The sequence below is a fragment of the Danio aesculapii genome, chromosome 21 (genome assembly GCF_903798145.1).
Source record: "Danio aesculapii chromosome 21, fDanAes4.1, whole genome shotgun sequence".
Lineage (NCBI taxonomy): Eukaryota > Metazoa > Chordata > Actinopteri > Cypriniformes > Danionidae > Danio > Danio aesculapii.
Window position 1 is genome coordinate 26720319 of NC_079455.1, and position 20903 is coordinate 26741221.

Here is a 20903-nt window from a genome sequence, read left to right on the forward strand (position 1 = left end):
CTCTCTCTTATTCAGGTAATATAGACTCAATATCCAGAGCAGGTATTGGCCATTGCTGAAGTCCAGTTCTTACAGGAACAATCTAAATGCTCTATGATTATCAGAAGATACAATTTCCTCATTTTGTAATCAGTCGTTAAAAGCAGAAAAGCAACTGAGCGCCACAGAATGTGAACCATCACTGTTTGTAGACAAGAGATGCCATTTATTTTAGTTAGTTTGTTTGTTTGTTCACTTGTAAGATCTTTTTGCTTAAGGTTTGTTTGGTAATAATATTGATTCACTTAAAAGATTTTGCTCACTTAAAAGATTCATTGGACTTAAAGACCTTCACTGCATTTACCAGAATCATTGAAAGCCTACGTTAGCTGTAAAGACCACTTTTGTCAATTTTTTTTACAACCTATCTTGGCTCACAATGCTTTTGGGATCACTTAGAAGTAGGGCTGCACAAAATATTTTTTCAGCAGTGATATCGCAATGTGATCATTCGCAATAGTCAGGATATGCAATGTAGAGTTTGTATCACAATTTATCATTTGCATGTGTTTTTGATGCCTTTGAGTGTATAATGATTTTAAAAGCATTCAGGTATACGAAATTGTAGCATTTGTGACCTTAACTATGATTTATTTTATTGAATTATTTTTATTTTTATCATTCAGTTACTGTACTTGAATACTGTTAGACTCTGGAAACAAAAAAAACAATTTAATTTTGTTGTATCTTTTTCTTGATTGTATTTATAGATATTTACACATGAAAATACTTACAACATATGCAAATACAGAAATGCACTGCAAATAGCAAAGACCACATCGAAAATGTGTCGGGGGACCCCAAAAAGTTTATAGATTGTTTATTAGATTGTATGGAGATGCTAATAGTAAACTTTAATTTATAAATCTCTGTCTAAACACATGCATGAAGATACAACACATACCAATCCAAGAAAGCACTGCAAATGACACAGACCACAACAAAAATGTGTCAGGGGACCCCAAAAAGTTTATAGATTGTTTATTAGATTGTATGGAGATGCAAATAGTAAACATTAATCCATCAATCTCTGTCTAAACAAGTGCATGGAAATACTCAAAACACATGCAAATCCAGAAATGCACTGCAAATGGCACAGACCACAACAAAAATGTGTCAGGGGACCCCAACAAGTTTATAGATTGCTTATTAGATTTTATGGAGATACACTCCCACTGCAGAATCATCCCAATCAATCTAACATTATAAATTCTTTCCAAATACATATATTAGTCATCTGGTGAAATTGTATTCATATCGCAAAATAAAAAAAATATCACAATGTTAGATTTTCTCCAATATTATGCAGCCCTTCTTAGAAGATTAATTCACTTGAAAGATCTGTTCTTTTACATTGTTTAAAAATGGATTCAATGTTCACGCACAAACCAACACTTTTAGTTTTTTTTTTTTTAACTGATACCCTCTTTTGTCCAAAGGTAACACATTTTGTACTTGTAACTACCTTTTTATATGTGTTAGGTAGAGCTGTGCGATGAATCGAAATCGTATCGCAATCGCGATTTGAAATGTTGCGATTAGCTAATCGCAAGAGGCTGTGACATAGAATATTCATTCATTCATTCATTCATTCATTTTCTTTTCGGCTTATAGTCCCTTTATTAATCAGGGGTCGCCACAGCGGAATAAGCCAACTTATCCAGCATGTTTTATGCAGCGGATGCCCTTCCAGCCACAACCCAACACTGGGAAACACCCACGCACTCTTGCACACACTCACATACCCTATGGCCAATTTAGCTTATTCAATTCACCAGTACCGCATGTCTTTGGACTGTGGGGTAAGCTGGAGCACCTGGAGGAAACCCACGCAAACACGGGGAGAACATGCAAACTCCACACAGAAATGCCAACTGACCCAGCCGGGGCTCGAACTAGAGACCTTCTTGCTGTGAGACGATTGTGCTACCCACTGCGCCACCATGCTGCCCCGATATGGAATATATATGTAGTATTTAATTTCCCCCACCCAGAACAAATGCATGACTGACATCTCTGTGTGACAGTCTTACTAGCCAATTGAGTAAGCATACTTTCGTTCTACCCAATCAGAACTTTTCAATCTGCCTCTCATCAGCCATGTTAGTTTGCTGAGTGTTCTGTATTTTTATAGTTGTTTTTTGTTTTTATTATAAGCCACATTGAGTTGAAATTGTTTACAGTAAGGTAAGGCAATTTTATGTGTGCTTACTGTTTGCTCTGGAGAAAATTTTGTTTAATTTCTGAATATTTAAAAACAAATTTGAATAAATGTTGGAGTAAATTAATATCTTTTTGGTTCCTTTATTAACCACCACTCACTGCATTTTAGCAGTAAGAAGCTACGATACAGATTATTGAGCTGAAGCTTGGCTACAAAATTAAATCGCAAATCAAATCACAATCTGTCAAAAAAATTGCAATTAAATATTTTCCCCAAATCGCACAGCCCTAGTGTTTGGGTGACTATCATTCAACAAGAAGTGCTGATTTTGCAATTGAACATCTCAATTGCATTAAATTATATACACAGTTCTTGAATATTTTTGAAAGCATTGACGCAACAAGCTTTGTAAAGCTTGGCAACCGATTCTATCTCACAATGGTTGATTGTATCAGCCTGATTCTTCATTAAAGCGCCCCAGCACGCATATAATAACGTTACTCTGTAGTCAGCGCTGATCCTCTCCTTTCTCTCATCCTCCTCTCCTTTGTTCGGACCATCTGAACTCCGTCTTTAGACTATAAACTTCTCCAGTGAGCGTGATGCAGGTCAGGGCCCCCATGCCAGCACTGTGATTGAGTTTCATGCTTAGCCTGTTGGGGGTCCCAAGTGCCCAGCGTTGCCTTTGAGAGGGAAACGAGTGGAGTCGTCGGCTGGCAAATCCTCCAGCAGGAGGGCGAGGGCTTGCCTTCAGCGCGCCTCTTTCACTCTGCCTCTCCTGCAACCTGTGAAATGAAATTCCACCACAGCTTTACTCAAAGCTGACGCGCCAACTGCCATTACTTCCCCGGCTTTGACTTTTATTTCCCCGAGCCGCGAGGTGCCAACCACAGCGGCTTTGTAGTCAAATTGATTCCATTCGTTTGATGTATCATTGTTGTCAGTGCTAAGCAGATCACCACTGTGCATGAATATATCCACCCCAGAGTCTCCACAATGAAAGCAGTTTCCATTTTCTACCCATTTCTCCTTCTCGCTTTTTCTCTCACGCCATTTTTACATGCTTGTGTAAAATGAGGGAGGCGCGCACGCCGTCTCTTTGAAGAGCCTCTGTTTCTGGAAATTCAGATCCTTTTTGAAAGGTTGGAATTTTCACCAGCTCTACTTTAAATATTAATTCTCCACCTCCTCTAGCAGAAGCCCTTTGTCATCAGACCTATACATTTCAGCAGAATTTCACTCCCTCCGACTCATATGTGTGAGTCTATCTCGGCGAATAGTTCTCCTCCGGCTTTCTCTGCATTTTGATACCTTTTGACATAACAATCCATTCATCCCAGCGATGAGCATTTGAGCACCTGTCGAGACTCTCAAAGACTTCACAGAGAAACTCTCGCAGAGACGTTCCACTTTACATTCCTGTTTGCACAAAGTACTCTTTTTGTGGTTTGAAAATATGTATTCAGGCTTCACTTTTTTACTCTCTGTGTCTGAAATGATTTTCATATTTGCTGCCCTTATAACCTACGCTGCAATGCATAGGATTGTCAAAGTGGGCTGAGGAGAGCAGCAAACTCGCTCAGTAAAGTGTACAAACAGATACAATGCACACTGAACTAAGTCATACGCTCAGAATTCCACCAAAACTTTGTTTGTATTTGTATCTACACTTGGTTTATCATCGGGTTTACCTAACTTCTTCATTTTAACTAATCCCACAGATTATCATCCAAATAAACAGCAAAGATGCATATAAAATCCCAAATTCCATGAGATTTTAATCAATCAGCATTAACTTTTGTTCTTGTGTCATCAAGGTTGAAGGGATACTTCAGGTCGCCCTCTACTGGACACATCCTGACCCTACATTTGAGCCGTAATTGCAGTGTTAATCCTCCCGTGCTTGTTCGCCTCTCTTTACAGCAAATGGGAAAGCTGACAATGACCCATTAAAGTGTTGGAACTAACAGGGCTCTTCAGTGAGGTCGTGGAAAGCCAATGTTTGCAAGGCGGAAACATTTATTTTTAAGTGCAACGAAGCTGTCAGCTGTGTCACTCCCAGAATGCCTCTCTAACACCAGAGCTTTTTAGCCGCCCATCTCTATTCTCCAGTGCCACATTAGCACTACAAAATGCCACTTACTTTAAATAGCCTTTCTTGTATGATCATGAAAAATGCTTAACCAGTTGCCTGCTGGGTAAGGTCATTTATGGCATTGCAAGACCTTTTGTTTTGGAAGTAGTCAGACATGCTTAGAAATCTATATTTAATAGAATTTGTCTAGGTTTTTTTTCATCCTTGTATCACTCCAAAGAAACCCTGTACAACATAAAAGAAGAATGTTCACGCTGCAAAAAAAAAAAAAAAAAAAAAAAATAGAGCTTTAAGAGCGTTTAAAGAAACGAGAGCTTTAATGTTTAAAAATTATATATATACAGTTGAAGTCAGCCAAGTCACCAAACTATCGTTATACAATAACTTGCCTAATTACCCTAACCTGCCTAGTTAAAATTTATTTACTGCCATCATGGCAAAGATAAAAAAAATCAGTTATTATTAATGAGTTAATAAAACTATTATGTTTAGAAATGTGTTGAAAAAATCTTCTTTCCGTTCAACAGAAATTGGGGAAAAAATAAACGGGGCTAATAATTCAGGGGGTTAATAATTCTGACTTCAATATATATTTATTGTTATTATATATTATATATACATTGACATGTGCTGTGCATTCCAAATAAATGTTTTAAGAACATGTATAAATATATAAGCATATACAAATTGACTGTGAATAGAGACCTAATTTTAATCTACAGTCACTGGGCACTTTATTAGGTACACCTTACTATACACCGGGTTGGACCCCCTTTTGCTTTCAGAACTGCTTTAATCCTTCGTGGCATAGATACAACAAGGTACTGGAATAAATCCTCAGAGATTTTGGTCCATATTGACATGATAGCATCATGCATTTGCTGCAGATTTGTTGGCTGTACATCCATGATGCGAATCTCCCGTTCCACCACATCCCAAAGGTACTCTACTAGATTTAGATCTAGTGACTATGGAGGCCATTTGAGTACAGTGAACTCATTGTCATGTTCAAGAAATCAGTCTGAGATGATCCGCACTTTGTGGCATGGCATGCTATCCTGCTGGAAGTAGCCATCAGAAGATACACTGTGCACTGTACACTGTGGTCATAAAGCACCAATACTCAGCTAGACTGTGGTGTTGACATGATTCTGAATTGGTACTACTGGGCCCAAAGTGTGCCAAGAAAATATCCCCCACTCCATTACACCTCCACCAGCAGCCTGATCCATTGATACAAGGCAGGATGGATCCATGCTTTCATGTTGTTGACACCAAATTCTGACCCTACCATCCGAATGTCACAGCAGAAATCGAGACTCAATCTGTAGCCCATCCACCTCAAGGTTCGATGTGTTGTGCATTCAGAGATGCTCTTCTGCATACCTCGATTTTATCGATTGGTTATTTGAGTTAATGTTTACCAGTCTGGCCATTATCCTCTAACCTCTGGCATCAACAAGGCATTTGCACCCACAGAACTTCCATTCACTGGATATTTCTCTTTTTTGGAACATTCTCTGTAACCTCAAGAGATGGTTGTGAAAATCCCAGTAGATCAGCAGTTTCTGAAATACTCAGACCAGGCCGTCTGGCACCAACAACCATGCCACATTCAAAGACACTTAAATCACATTTCTTCCCAATTCTGATGCTTGGTTTTAACTGCAGCAGATCGTCTTGACCATGTCCACATGCTTAAATGCATTGATGAGTTGCTGCCATGTGATTGGCTGATTAGAGATTTTCGTTAACAAGCAGTTGGACAGGTGTACCTAATAAAGCATCAATAGTCTTTGGATATATTGTTTGTGTTTTGTGAATCACTGTGTTATAGTACTTTTCTGATATATTATTTTGTATTGTGTGTTCGCTGTTTGCAAATGAACATCCTGTCTAACAGATCCTTTTGTGGTTTCTTGAAGATAGAAGTTAAACAAGTTTAGAACGCATTGATTCCTTTAAGGATTTTTATAACAAGATTTTATATCTCGTACAAAAGCACACTCTTGTCTTGAGTTCACTTTCTGCTCTTTACAGATAATGTCTCTTTAAGGAATCTAGAAATCAAATTAACTTACTGCATGTGCGATCTGGCAGACTGGCAGTGTGCGGCTGCTTTTATTATGTAAAGTCACAGATTAGAATGTGTGAAAACTGATATGATCATCCTAGATTTGCTTATTAAAGATATCCTGTCGTCTCTGTTTCCATGACATTGAAATCAGAGAATTCAGTGGAATAAAAGTTATTAGAACTGCTGGTGATTAGAGGACACAGACAGGAGGAAGGTGTTATTTCTTTTCCTTTCTAGTAGATTCGGTTGATTATTTGTATATTTACTGGACAAAGGATGGCCATATCTCTTTGCGTCTGAGAATATACCTGATGGTCTTGTTGTTAAAAGTTTCTGTTGAATTAAAAATGTTTCATGCTTATGCTTACAGGAGCTGCATTGGTAACATTTTATAATAATGGTTCATTAGTTAGTGTTAGTTAATGTATTTACTAACATTAACAAAGTATGAATTATCTAAAGCATTTATTCATCATAGCACAAAATGTATTAATGCGTTATTAAAGTCCAAAGTTGTGCTTGTTAACATTAGTTAATGTACTCTGGGTTACCATTAACTAAGATAAAATGAACTTTAACTTAACGTAAATAATTTAACATTACTTAACACCAACAAAGATATTACTGGACAATATATCGATTCAGCAACTATATCACAATGTGCTCAACCGCTATAGTCACATCACTGGATCTGCAATGTCTAATCAGTATTATAGTATTGACTAGGAGCTACAGTTAAAAACACACATGATTTTGGAGTAATTGCAAAGTTTAACCATAAAATTACAAAAAAAGGAGGCCTGTAAGCATTTCAAGCTAGTTTTAAGCTCTCATGCTCAAGACTTTTACATTTTTGTAATTGTAAGAAAGATTCATTGTATTTATGTACAGTATATGTACACAATGAAAATGACACTTTCATTTTACATTTAGACTTTTAGACACTTTTAGACTCCCAGAAAGTCATAAAGCATTTATTTAGTTTTTAACTTTACTGTATTTATCAATGCTTGTAATGATTGTACTGTATTTATCAATGCTTGTTACATTTGTATAATGTAACATGTAGCAGATGTACTCCACTATAAAATCATCCTATTCAATCAAAAATAATGGTTTCTTTCCAAATAGAGCTATTCAACTCACATCTGTTAAACTTATACTCAAAATCACAGGATGTATTGCAGAAAAATAAAATATCGCAATGTCAGTTTTTTCCAAAATTGTGCAGCCCTACAAGATATAATAAATGTATTACTAATTGTGTGTTTATGTTAGTAAATACATTAACAACCACTAATGGACCATTAGTTTAAAGGGTTACTGCTGCTTTTATTTGTTCTTAATACTGTAAAACAGTATATAATGAAATATGCTCATTGTTTAAAATAGCTGTTTTCTATTTTAATATATTTTCAAATGTAGTGTCAGGATTCTGCCACTTTCGTCCTGATAATTCTTGTTGTGGTGGCAGAGTCTAGACCCTAGTCCTGTCTTGTCTAGTATATTATGTCGGCTCGAGAATTCTCAGATCGAGCACTCATTTTGTGTCTTTCTATTCATCTTTGTCCTACTTGACGTGGGCGGGTAGGGTCCGGGCGTGCTCGGGATGTGCGCTCTCGTCCTGGTGTTTGTGTTTGTTTTGTCTGCAGCGTGCTGTTTCATTCTCAGCATCTCAGTCTAGTTGGTTTTGGTTTCGGTTGGCGCTGGGATGGAACATGCACATTGCATGTGTGAGTGCACAGTGAGTGTTTTTATTTATCGTGTACTCATGTCTTGCTTTCAGTATTCTGTTGGTGTTGTGTTTAGCATGTGGTACATGTTTACATGCGCCATGTGCTTTAGTGTTTCATGTGGACATGCAGTTAATGAGTTTACTCATTGGCTGCGTGTTCTAGTCCTGTTTTACGTGAGCACATGGCTTGTGTTGTTTCTTTGTGTCATGTTTTCTCTCGTCTATTGTCTAGTACCACACTCCTTGTTAACCCATCATTAGTTTGTTCAGTTCACCTGTTTGTTTGTTAAATTTTTCTCTTCATAGTCTCCTCTTGTCTGCTGTTTTAGGCCAGTTCGTCGTCATATATCGCCTTGTCCTATCCTGTCGTGTCCAGCTATGTCCAGCCCTGCTCTTCCCTGCCAACCCAGTTTGTTTGTTAATTTGTTTTGTTAATGTTTCCCCCCTCGCGGTTGTTTTTGTTATTCTTTTGTTTTATTTTATAATGAATAAATACCCATTTTAGTTCGCACTATTACACGTATGTCTTTCTTTTCTTTTTCATTCTTTTATAACCTGTTTTTAACACATCTGTTATATTATTTGTTTTTATTTTCTTATACCCGTCTCTTTTATTCCTGTTTAAGTAAAGCACTTTAAATTGCCACTGTGTATGCAATGTGCTATATAAATAAACTTGCTTTGCCTTGCCTTGCCTTGCCATGCCTTAGTTCTGCATTTGAGTCCTCATCCTTTCCCCACCTACAACCGTGACATGTAGTTTATTTAATGCCATGTGATTCTTTATAAATCATGTGAATATCTTGATTCCCTGTTTAATGAACATTTCTAGTGATTAACAAGTTGAAAATATGTGCTGCTTTTTTGTGGAAATTAATTTTTTTCAGGATTTTTGTCTCCGGAAAGTTCAAAAGAACATCATTTCTTTAAAAATAGCCTGATATTATAAATCTTTTCATTGTCACCTTTGATCAAATGAATGTGTCCTTGCTGAAGTATTACTGACTCCAAACTTTTGAACGGTTGCTTTCAGTCCCATTATCCACAGTTACTTGGCACACTTTAAATATACTATACATTGTAATCATAGCCACAGTTGGCCTGTCTTCTTCCATCAAACAAAGTATCCATCTTACCTGTTTTGATTTGCAGAAAGTTGGCTGCTCTGTTGGTTGGTCAGAAATTCTTTGGATTCAAATTGGTGTGATATGTCAAACCTTCAAACTGCAGGACAAAAAGATCTCTCATGGGAACAGTTTTAAAGTAGCAATTCCACTGGGAAAACAAGCTGCAACCTTTTTAAGAAAAAAAGCGTTTTCTTTCTTCCATCAAAAATTTGTGAACCAAAGAGCAAATTATAATTATGTTTTGTCGAAGTTATGACAGCATGACAGCATTCAGAATAATGCAATGACCTTAGTTTATTTTTTCCATGGATGTGTCAGTTATTTTAAGAGAGACCTTGAAGGAGAAAAAAAATCTGCGGAAACAGAATGTAGTTTTGGATTTGTTTTTTCCCTGTCATGCTACCAGGTGCGAATTCAATTGCAGTTCCATATTTCACATTTGCTTTTGGATATTAAGAATTTTTCATATGCTGTTTTGTTTTAACTAAGTACTGTGAGGCCGGAGCAGCCAGCCTGATCAAACCCAGGCCTGGGCAAATCAAATGGCTTTGGTTTTATTCATTGTTTTTCAGCTTTGTTTGCATTGCAATCAGTGGAGACAATGTTATGCTCTGCTTTGGAAATCTTTTCTGAAAATGCCGTGGCGCCGGACCAAAAGTAAATTGCTTTTTTTGCTGTCTTTTTTTTTTCAGTTGCTGCTGGGATGTGTTTTTGTTGAACTGAAATAATGAGAGTAAACCAGCACACACTCACACCCACATACGTCGCAGCCTGCATCCTACACACACCAGGTGTACAAAAACAAAAGGGTCAATAAATGGCTGCTTGACCGGCCCTTCAACGGCTGGCAGCACGTGCTGGCCGAGAGCCACATAACAACAAATAAACACTGGACAACATGAGTCTTATATGCATATGCTTTGAGCTTGCATTCAAACATTTTTATATTACTCTTATGTTTTTATTCAGCACAGTATGTGTAGTTCCTTAGTGCTAAGGGCACTTTTAAAGGCATTATTGGGATAGTTCACCCAAAAATGTAAACTCTGCCATCATTTATTCATCCTCGACTTGTTCAAAACACTTTCAAGAGTTCACACTTAGCTGATAATCAATAAAGCGTATTTGGCATGCTGTCCCGGGAGAGAGCCCTGAGCTCGTAATATCCTCGAGCCCGGGGCTCCCTCCCGTTAGAAGGGCGAGAGGGGAGTTCGAGCTCAGGTAGGTCTCGAGAACTCCCCTGTTTGTCGCCGCGTGAGAAGTGTAAACTAGGGTTGTTTTCGGTGATAATTTGGTTTAATCTATTTCTATGGTATATGTTTTTTGGACGGTGGGAGGAAACCGGGGGACCCGGGGGAAACCCACGCGAACACGGGGAGAACATGTAAACTCCGCACAGAAACACCAACCAGCCTGATAGAAGGTTGGACCAGCGGTGTTCTTGCTGTGAGGCAACAGTGCTAGCCACTGGGCCACCGTGTCGCCCTATCGGAAAAAAGAGGGAGGAAGTTGGGGTGGAAGGAGGGGGAAGCTTCAAGACGAAGATAACTGGAGTGAAAAACTCTGGTTATTTATAATACTTCCGTAATTATCTGATGGGTCACATTACGGAGCTAATGAGGAGCCAGCCGTGTTGATCATAAGCACGTGATCCTCTCGAAATGAGTTTATAAATAAACCACACTTATATGAAGCTTATAATTAGAATGAATTATAACTCTGTTTATACATATTTATAATGAATCATAACAATTCAAGAAATGTATTTATAAAGACACAATAAACCTTATACTGTATTACAATGACAATTACTATTATTTATAATAATGTTATTAATACCAGTGATGCATTTCATTTTTCAAAGCACATGTTCACAACACATTATAGATGATTTTTAAGTATTAATTAATCAGTCATGGTTGAATTTATAAAGATGCTGTTTGTAATTGTTTATAGTCAATCATAACAAATCTATGAATGGCATTTTTTAATTCTGTACATAAATTATGCATTTTAAAGGTTAGCAACTGTATTATGACTTACAATAGGTATTTATAAGGCATAGGGCTCTTGTCAACAATATGAAATAATTCAATTATTTGACAGAACAAAATCTGTTAACCTGGTAAGACTTGAAGCTCATGCTGCTATTCTGAACTAATAATCGAAAAAACAGAAAGCAGTTGAAGGATGGCGTGTTTAAATCAATTATTTATCTGACTCCATTATAATTAATCTGACTCCATTAAAGTTGTTATCATCATTGATAAAGAAAAGGAATCTCAACGCCTTAAAGTAGGCAAAGTTATTTTTTAAGCTACATGTTTAAATAGACAGACAGTAGAATGAAACAAACTAACATACTGTATGGAGAAGTTTAGCTGTAACATATGCACTGCTGAGCAACAAAGGGCTCTATTTTAACAATACAGGCGCAAAGTCTAAAGCGCAGGGTGCAAAAGCATTAAGGACATGTCAGAATCCACTTTTGCTATTTTAAGGTTGGAAAAATATGCTCTGCACCCTGACGCATGGTCTAACAGGGTTGAGCTTATTCTCTTAATGAGTTATGAGTGTGTTTTGAGCATAAACCAATCAGAGTCTCATCTCCCATTCCCTTTAAGAGTCAGTTGCATCAAGCCATGGCTATTTTCTATTTACATGACGGACTTTGTAAGTGGAAAAACTGAACACTTCACTAGCGAGAAAACAGTTAAACAGAGGATCTGCATTGCGAGGATAAAGAACGAGCCTCCTCTATTCGCCTTTACTTTCACTTTCTCTTTCTCTCTTTAGTGGATAAGGAAATGTGTTATGCTCACAGATATCCATTAGCCTACATAATTAATTTAGTTTGTTAAGCTCAAAGATTTGTTTCAAAACTATTTCTAAATTCAGTTCTAATTTCCAGCAAATGATTAAATGAACCATAATATGTGTGGTCAGAAAACTGAGTTATATCCAAATTCTCATGCTATGCTCTGTATGGTCCAAAACCTGACAGGTGGACAAATCAAAAAAAATGTTTTTATTAAAACAAATATTAATATGCATATAATACATAATACCGCTAATAATAATAACATTATGCAACTGCAAATTGTCATAAATAAACTAAAAAAAGTCCCCTGAGACGAGGCATGGAGGCAGTGTTTTTTATATTTATAAATTCTTTTTCATATGTAAAGATAGTTTTGTATTCCTGTACATCCTGTGTGTTTTAAGCAATGTATAAGCAAGGTGCACAACTGACGCACTCTGCGCTGCTTTCAGCTGGTCTAATTCACAGTCTATTTTAGTTCCTCAAAAGAGCAACACGCCAACAATGCGCTTTAACACACCTCTTTTCTAGACTGAAACACCCATGAGTCCACAAAGAGGCACAAATGGATTTGCTATATAAACAACATGGCGGAAAACAGGAAAATTAAGGTTGCGTTGGTATAAAAATAGCAACACGTTGGGGCAAACACGTCTTGCGCCTTATTGTGCCGGGGATATGATAGGACCCAAAGTGAAGCTGCCTTTGTTAGCATATGAGGCTACGCGCCTGTGTGCAAGCCATTCTCCCCGATGAACAGTTACCTTTTCTTCTTATACCTTGAGCAAAGCATTGTTAAACATGAGGGAAATACCATACCACCCAAACCAGCTAAACATCAAAGCAAAGTTGAGGAGATAAAGTGGGGGAGACATGCATTAACATACTCTCCTCAGGCCATGACCCAACAATAGTAAATAGATTGTATATTGAAATATCAAGTCATAAACTGTCAAATGACACTAAACATGACAAATTATTTAAAGGAAGATCACAAGCATATGAGTTGTGTATGGTGAAAAGCACATGGTTACTGTAAGCAAAGGGCAGAGATGTGGAGATGTTAGGAACTTTGCCATGCCAGGAGGACTCATTCCGTGCTTGGAATGTCTCAGTAGTCATTCATTAGCATAGAAGGCTTAGTATATAATATTTTCTCAGCTTACAACGTTTAGCATTGCAAACTGCACCTTTAAAAACATAATCAGGACTGTCTAACTAATACTTCTAAGTCATGTATGTGTAATGAACGTGCATTGAAAAATGAAATGTCTCACTAGTAAGAATTAATAACACTATTATAAATGTAGCTATAACTGTCATTATAAAATGTTTTATTGTGTCTTTATAGATGCATTTATGAAATGGTTATGATTTATTATAAATGATTATAAACAGAGTTATAATTTATTATAAGTAGAAGCTTTATAGAAAGTGTTACCAATTTTTTTTTCTTTTCTGTTGAACACAAAAAAGATATTTTGAAGAATATTGGAAACTTGTACCCAGTGACATCAATTGTAGAAAAACACATACTATGAAAATCAGTGGTTATATGTTTGCACATGACAAATCCAGGTCTATGCAAAAACAAACGTTTTAATAAATGGTCACTTCCATTTCAAGACTGGCCCTTACTCCGCTTGCAACAACAACAAATAAAAATACAGGATGCAACGAGTCTTAAGATTGCATTCAAACATTTTCATACTAAGCTTGTTTTTTTTTCCTAAAGGGTTGAAGCTGGGTTCCAGAAGGTTCTTCAGGTGGATTTGGAGGTCAACGGGTTGCTGGATCCTCTGGGAAGTCGTTCAGTAACATGGCAGATTGAGTATCCCATCTCCCGGACCCTTTCAGATGAGATCCAGACTCTAATTCGACTGGCGCCACATGACCTTGGTGGCATTGTGCCATTGGCTATGGTGAGTTTATTCCTTGTCAACTCGTCCTCAACAAGCCCAAACATGCAAGGCTGTTCTTCCGTCGTTTTCTTACCATTGCTGTTTGATCATACAAATTATTGTTGCCTTCAGTAGTAATGTAAGATGTCACACAGGAAAGAATGAAAATGTTGATGTGCCTTCAGAAGCAACAGTATGACTAGCACTTTAATTAGCTCTAATTTGGTTAATTGAGCATACAGATTGCTTAAAACAAGCAATTTGGGTCAGGACCAAAAGTGATTAATTTAAAATGAAAGGAAACTGTGAGTGGCCTCAAACAAATAAGGTTAAATAGAAGATAATGAGGCTTGTTTTAAGCTACTGTATATGATGAGTGGGCTATACTGGTGCTTTCCAGGAGCGGGGAAGCATTTATTGTTATTAGAGATGTCTAGATAAAGTTAGTTGTACCACTTATCTGTTCAGAGTCATGTAATATTGAATATCTGCCAATACAGAGTTCTTATGTGTATGTGTATTTTCTTAGTGCTAAGGGCACTTTTAGGTGCAAATTAAGGGACAGTTATTTAACATTTCTGGAGATTGCAAAGTATGTAGCCAGAGGTACGTAGGGCTGCATTTTATTTTTAAAACGGGCCGTTCATTTTGACCACTTACCTCTGTATGAATGGCTTTTCTGCTGTTACCAGTTTGTCCAGTGGCCCGCCATGTATGTCAGCAAACTTGTGATGTGGAGTGGAGTTGACTGTTAAGGATGGGGTTCGAGTCTGGCGAAGACGGCTCCAGAAAACAGCTAAGACAAAAACAAAAGGCAAAAAATAAAATAAACAAGTAAATAACAGGGTGAGAATGTGGTAAAATTTGAAAATGTGGTAAAAATCAGGCTGCCACGAGGGCTTTTTTATTTTTCCGGATTGCTTTTAAAAGCTGTCGGTTGGGTTTACGGAAGTGGGTGAGCGGATCAATTGATGCTTATGAAAAGACTATGGGTTTTGGTTTAGGGAAGGAGAAGGGTGGGTCAGTCGATCAGTCAGTCAGTCAGTCAGTCGACAGCGACCTCTGGTGGATTTACGCAAGAAGAGCAGGATTTTAATGGCAATCGCAAGAGAAGTTTGAGATCTGAAAAATTGTACACAGAGGCCTCTGGTGGATTCGCGAATGAGCTTGGGTAGGGACTGTCCCTTTAAACATAAAATCCACCTTGTCAGTTTTTTATTATTATTTACAAAATAAACTAAAAACTTCTTTCATGAGACTTAAAGTTCAGTCCAGGAGTATTGTTAAACCAGCCTATTGCTGTGTCTTCTTCACACTTACAGTAATGAATGAACTCTGTGATATTTTTTTTCTAACTTTTATTTTTCTGTCAACACAATCCACCTGGCCATCTCTGCTCTGTATCTTCTTCCAGAGATGATGAAATGATACATCAAAAGAATTTACTATGTCATTGTGATGATCATCATAGTGCTGGTGTTTTGCCTCAGTATATTTGCCAGAGTTACCTCAGAGAATGTGCTTGCATTGCATACATTACATATTACTGTGGAATATATTCCACACAGCTGTTTAGACGAGCATTACTGTCACAAATTGCACTCTCGTCTCAACACACCTGTGAGACAGCTGACATAAAAATAAGGATTGGGTTTCTTACAGCAGATACCGTTCAGTTAAAGAAGGCCTTGATCAGCCACAATACTGATGTTCGATGTCAGCTTGGGACATCCTTGTTTATTATATGACATACTATCTAATGTTCATTCATTTATTCATTTTCCTTCGGCTTATTCTCTATTTATGGATTGAACTGCCCACTATTCCAACATATTTTTTACGCATCAGATGCCCTTCCAGCTGCAACCCAGTATTGGGAAACACCCATACACACTCATTCACACTCAGACTCATACACTACGGCCAATTTAGTTTATTCAATTTACCTATAGCACATGTCTTTGGACTGTGGGGGACACCGGAGCACCCAGAGAAAACCCACGTAAACAAGGGGAGAACATGCAAACTCCACAGAAATGTCTCCTGGCCCAGCTGGGACTCGAACCAGTGACCTGTTTGCTGTGAGGTGACAGTTCTAACCACTGAGCCACTGTGCTGCCTATTATCTAATGTTTTCTATAATAAATTGTTATTTATAATATGATTTCCTAAAAAAAATATTGAGCAACACTATTGTTTTCAACATAATGTGTCCTTAAAGACTGTAGCAGTGACCTCTAAAAGTCACTTTAGGAATAAATTCCATTTCATTTATTACTTATGGTAAATAATATTTCAGTATTTTATTTAATTTTATTATCAATAAAATTGAATTTTTTTTCATAATTGTATAATACATTTCTGAATGCTATTAAACATTTTAATTTATGTATGATGTTCAATACTGTAGATTCCCAGTGAAGTGGTCACAAAATTAGTCTCTTGTCAAATAAACATTAATCCATGATCATTAAAATCAGTGCAAGAGATATCTGACATGCTTGTAATTTTTGGCCCGTTTCCGCTGAGTGGTACTGTACGATACGGGTTGGTACGGGTCACCTTTATCAGGCTTGCATTTCCACTGTCAAAAAGGTACCAATGGTACCAATAGCGTTCAGCTGCACGGCTGGATCCACATTTTGGGATCATTTTGTTGTGCCCAAAAAGTTGTGTGGTATGGTTCGCTTTTTGGTATCTTTTGACAGTGGAAACGGCCATAAAAGTGTACCGAACCGTACCGTACCATAACACTTAGTGGAAATGGGCCATTTGTGCAGTATATCCATCCAATCCTACTTACATATTCATACAGTATGCAAACTTCATATTGCTGTTCTTTGATCAAATGTCCACCATCATTGGTTAAACTGCTTAAATACACAAACAGATGTACGCAATATCTAAATTATGCATTGCAACATTTCATAAGGACTTCTGTGCTCTTTTGAAACCACAATATGAGAAAAAGGTGTGTTTTTAGTGTAAGTTTCATCTTTTTATGCAAAGTGAGAGTCTAAGGCAAGGTGGAAAATGATGTTTGATTTGTGGTGGGCTGCACATCCACTTTTCATTGCCTTCTTTCAATAGGCCAGTAAGAAGAAGAGGATTTCATTTTCATGTGAAAAGGTTTGTCTATTTTCTACAACCAAGACAATTCACTGAAATCTTAATGCTGCTTCGTGTTAGCTAAAGCATTTCACCTTCCTCTCTCCCGACCTTCACACACACACACACACACACATATTCGCACAACAGATTTGCTTCTTTTTTGCATAGCATCTTAAATTATATCACCCTGCCTCTTTTGGAGCTGGTCTTAATTGCATTTTACTGTCTGCCGTTCACGAACACACCCTATGGCGGCTTCTCCCCTTGTCCGTAACGATGACATTGCCATCACCACACCTTGTTAAACCTAATCAAGACTTCGTTAAGCCAGCAGCAGAGCCAGCGGGCAGTTTTAATCACCTCCAGCGTTCCGATCTCTCTACCTGTCTAATGTAGAGGAACTACGCAGATTGCTGTGACAGGAACAATGGCATACGATAACAAAGGCAAGAGACTCCAATCTGTCCCATCGGAGGCTTCTGCTCCATTAGAATTAGCTTTTTCCCCTCGCGCGGACACCGGCTAATTCCGGCCTGCCAGCTGTCTCTTCGGCCTCATTAGAGAGGACAGCCATCGCTGCCCCATTCCCCACTCGATGGCCAAACAAGCGCCATCAGCCATCGCGTTTGAGAGCTGTGCTGTCTCAGCCCATTACGGTAAACACTGCCCGGCCGTACAGTAGCGAGAAAGGCGGAGAATGATGTAATAACGTTGCGAAAATGAATCCGCATGGCCTTACATCGTGAGCTCGACAGCCCCAGTCGGAGCCCCTTCGGCCCACCGGTGCATTTTTACACAGCGATCACGGCTACAGACAGCGAGATAGCAGCCACCAATCACTTGTGTTGTCTGGCCCTCTGACGGAGCGCATTTGTCTCGAGCTCTCGGAATGCTGGGAGAGCAGATTGTTGTGTTACACAGCAGGAGGGGATCAATGTAATCACATCACTTTCAACTTTTTGAATGAGGAGATGCCCTAATAGGATTTGGCAGTGCATGATACCCTCAAAATGCAGGAAATCTGTTCTGGCTCATTAGGATGCATCGGCGTGCTTGCTTTCTTTCTCTCTCCCTCTCTCTCTCTCTCTCTCTCTCTCTCTCTCTCTCTCTCTCTCTCTCTCTCTTTCTCTCTATAATGTGTCTGTTTGTCTTTCTTCCTCGCTCTCTGATTCTATACTTCCCAAATTTCGAATCAACTTTACTTAAGCTCCTCCTAATTGGCCGTTCAGCCCTCTTGAAGGCAAATTTGGGGTCCCTGCTGAGCTAGTTTTCTGTTGACTATTGAAAGCGCTCTCATTCTTGTTTGCCACCCTGTCTTCTTGCGCTGCCCGGAGAGTTTGTTCTAAAAAAAGCAGAATCAAACAAATTGCACAGTCCAAGGCATCTCACTTCAAACTCTACTCTTTTTTTTTTCCTTCCAGGATTTGTTTTGTTTGGTTCTCTGTAGCCTCTTGGCCTTAGTCTTGAGTTTGGGTGTATGTCAGGCTTTACTTCAGAGCTCATGGGTTTCTCTGAGCATCGCTGGCCTGCTGTTTGCCTTCCTTCAAGTCTGTTTGAACAGCGTCTTCTGTAAACTGCCTACAGGGCAAGGTAATGCCTTTTCCTTTGTGTTCTCCACAGGCTGTAGGCCATATGGCACGCAGCATTTTTGAACAACTAATCAAACTTACATTGAATATTGACTTCTATAGTTTTTTTTTTTTAATTAACTGTTAATTAGGACGTTCTATATTTTGGAACAATGCTCATTTCCTCTATTTGTACTTTTAAGGTCATCTAATGCTCACTAAAAAGGAGCTGTAGCAAAATTTAGATGTCTAACTCCACTTTTAGGATTTTAAACATTGAAATCAGACTATTCCACATTTTAAGAGGAATTGACCCTTCGTTAAGTCCCGCCCTCCTTAGTTACTGTTGTTAAACCTGTCAAGCTTTTGTGCCTGGCACGTCTATTACAATATGTATGTGCCAGTGTCAGACATTCCGAGGGATATAATTAGTCATTTTTGGCGAACAGGTGAGATATCTGAGAAAGCCAGACAAAAAAAGTACTGCAGGATGCATTACAAATGTATACTCACGACATAATTCGCAACCGATTAGAAAATAATTTAATCAAAATTAAGCTGACCATTCAACAGCTTAGTTCATGGCTGCAAGATTTAAAAATAATCTAATAATAACAAATTAAACCGTGACTTCCCTTTTTTAGCCAAAATGCCTGATAGGTTAACTATAGTGCAATGAAATATAAATTAGCGTTAGTAACCGACAAGGAAACAGGCATGAAGAGTGCTTCTACATAATTCATTCATAGAAAGAACAGCCAGAAAGGGGAAGTTGATGGATATGTGCCGAATATTAACATCATTGACCCATAACAATGTACAGTACCTTTAACTGTCAGTATGTTTGTGTGCTCAAATCTCTGTATTGCTTTGTTGATATGTAATCCAAATATTTGTAGCTTGAAACAGATGGAAAATGACTGGATTGTGTTGCTCATACAAATTCCACCAGCCCGTCTAAACTTTTAGAAAACCGGGTGTCAGATTTGCACAATCCATATGCACAACACTTTGGCTTGTTTCCCTCGCTCGAAAGCTTGACAGACCTCCCACGCATATACGGTTGCTAAGCCATGATTGGTGTGTGGTGGTTTTCAGGTGTGGCTTAGCAAAGGGTCAATTTGACGTTTTTGTCCATAGTGCAAATTCTAAAGTACTCCTGTTTAAAGACTGGATTGCATATCTTCCAGCTAGATACTATTCAATTCAATTCATATTTATTTATACACAGTAGCACTTTTACAATGTAGATTGTGTCAAAGCAGCTTAACATAGAAGTTCTAGTAAATTGAAACTGCTATGTATCCCACCACATGCTTAAACATAAATCTGAGCAAAACAAATTTTACGCTGCGACCTAGATGATTTATTATGAGAAAAGTCATTTAAGCTGCACAGTTTGACAGTGTATTTGAGCTTTCTCTTTAATATTGCTTTATTTACTGCTTGTGCAAATGTTTCTTTAGAACCCCCTGCAGCACAAACACAAAAACCAGAAAGAAATTATTTTAAAATTGGCCATTTATCAGTCATCATCCGTAACTTGAAAATAGCTATCAACTCACATGTGATCAGAATTTTTTTAAATCATGGTGTTCTCACAGAAAAGATTGAAAAATATTTAATGTCCAATAATAAAAATATCAAATTAATAACTTTTGTTACATGTACAGTATGCTACATTTTAGGCCACATGCATGTAAGTGTATAGTTACATATTGGGCTTTTTTTTCTTCCAGAAAAACTGAAAAAAATATATATATATACGAATGTCTTTTATAATATACAGTATAAGGTATCTTTAGAAGTAGTGAATTATGTGAAATTGCACAATAGCTTGCGCTTTATTTACTTTCTTTCCATCATTCATGATCAGTGCAATATAATTGTCTCAAATTTGTTTTTGTCCATAATACAAATTCTAAAGTGCATACTGTAACTTTTACATTAAATTAAAAACTGTTGAATATATTCAAATTCATACTGCATGCACCACCCCATAATGCCAAAAGAAACTACAGAAAATAATCATTTTTACTAAGACCAGTCTAACAACTAAACCAGCATAAATTAACTCTTCTTGTCTAATCTTTCAGAGCAGCATTCTGACATTTCTGATGTGTCTGTGACCGGCAAATTTTATCTGCGCAAACAAAACACAAGTATTTGAGCTTTCTCTGTATTATTGCTTTATTTACTGTTCATGCAAATGTTTCCTCACAACCCCCTGCAGCACATACACAAGAACAGAAAATAAACATTTTA

General features: G+C 37.7%; 1 protein-coding gene across 1 annotated transcript in view; it reads left to right on the top strand.

The window, feature by feature from the left end:
- si:dkey-112m2.1 (transmembrane protein 132C) overlaps positions 1 to 20903 on the top strand; it is a 241366-nt gene that overhangs the window by 176468 nt on the left and 43995 nt on the right. Inside the window, exon 4 of the mRNA XM_056447091.1 lies at positions 13794 to 13980. Within this exon, the coding sequence (XP_056303066.1) occupies positions 13794 to 13980 (187 nt within the window). The remainder of the gene's footprint in view (positions 1 to 13793; positions 13981 to 20903) is intronic.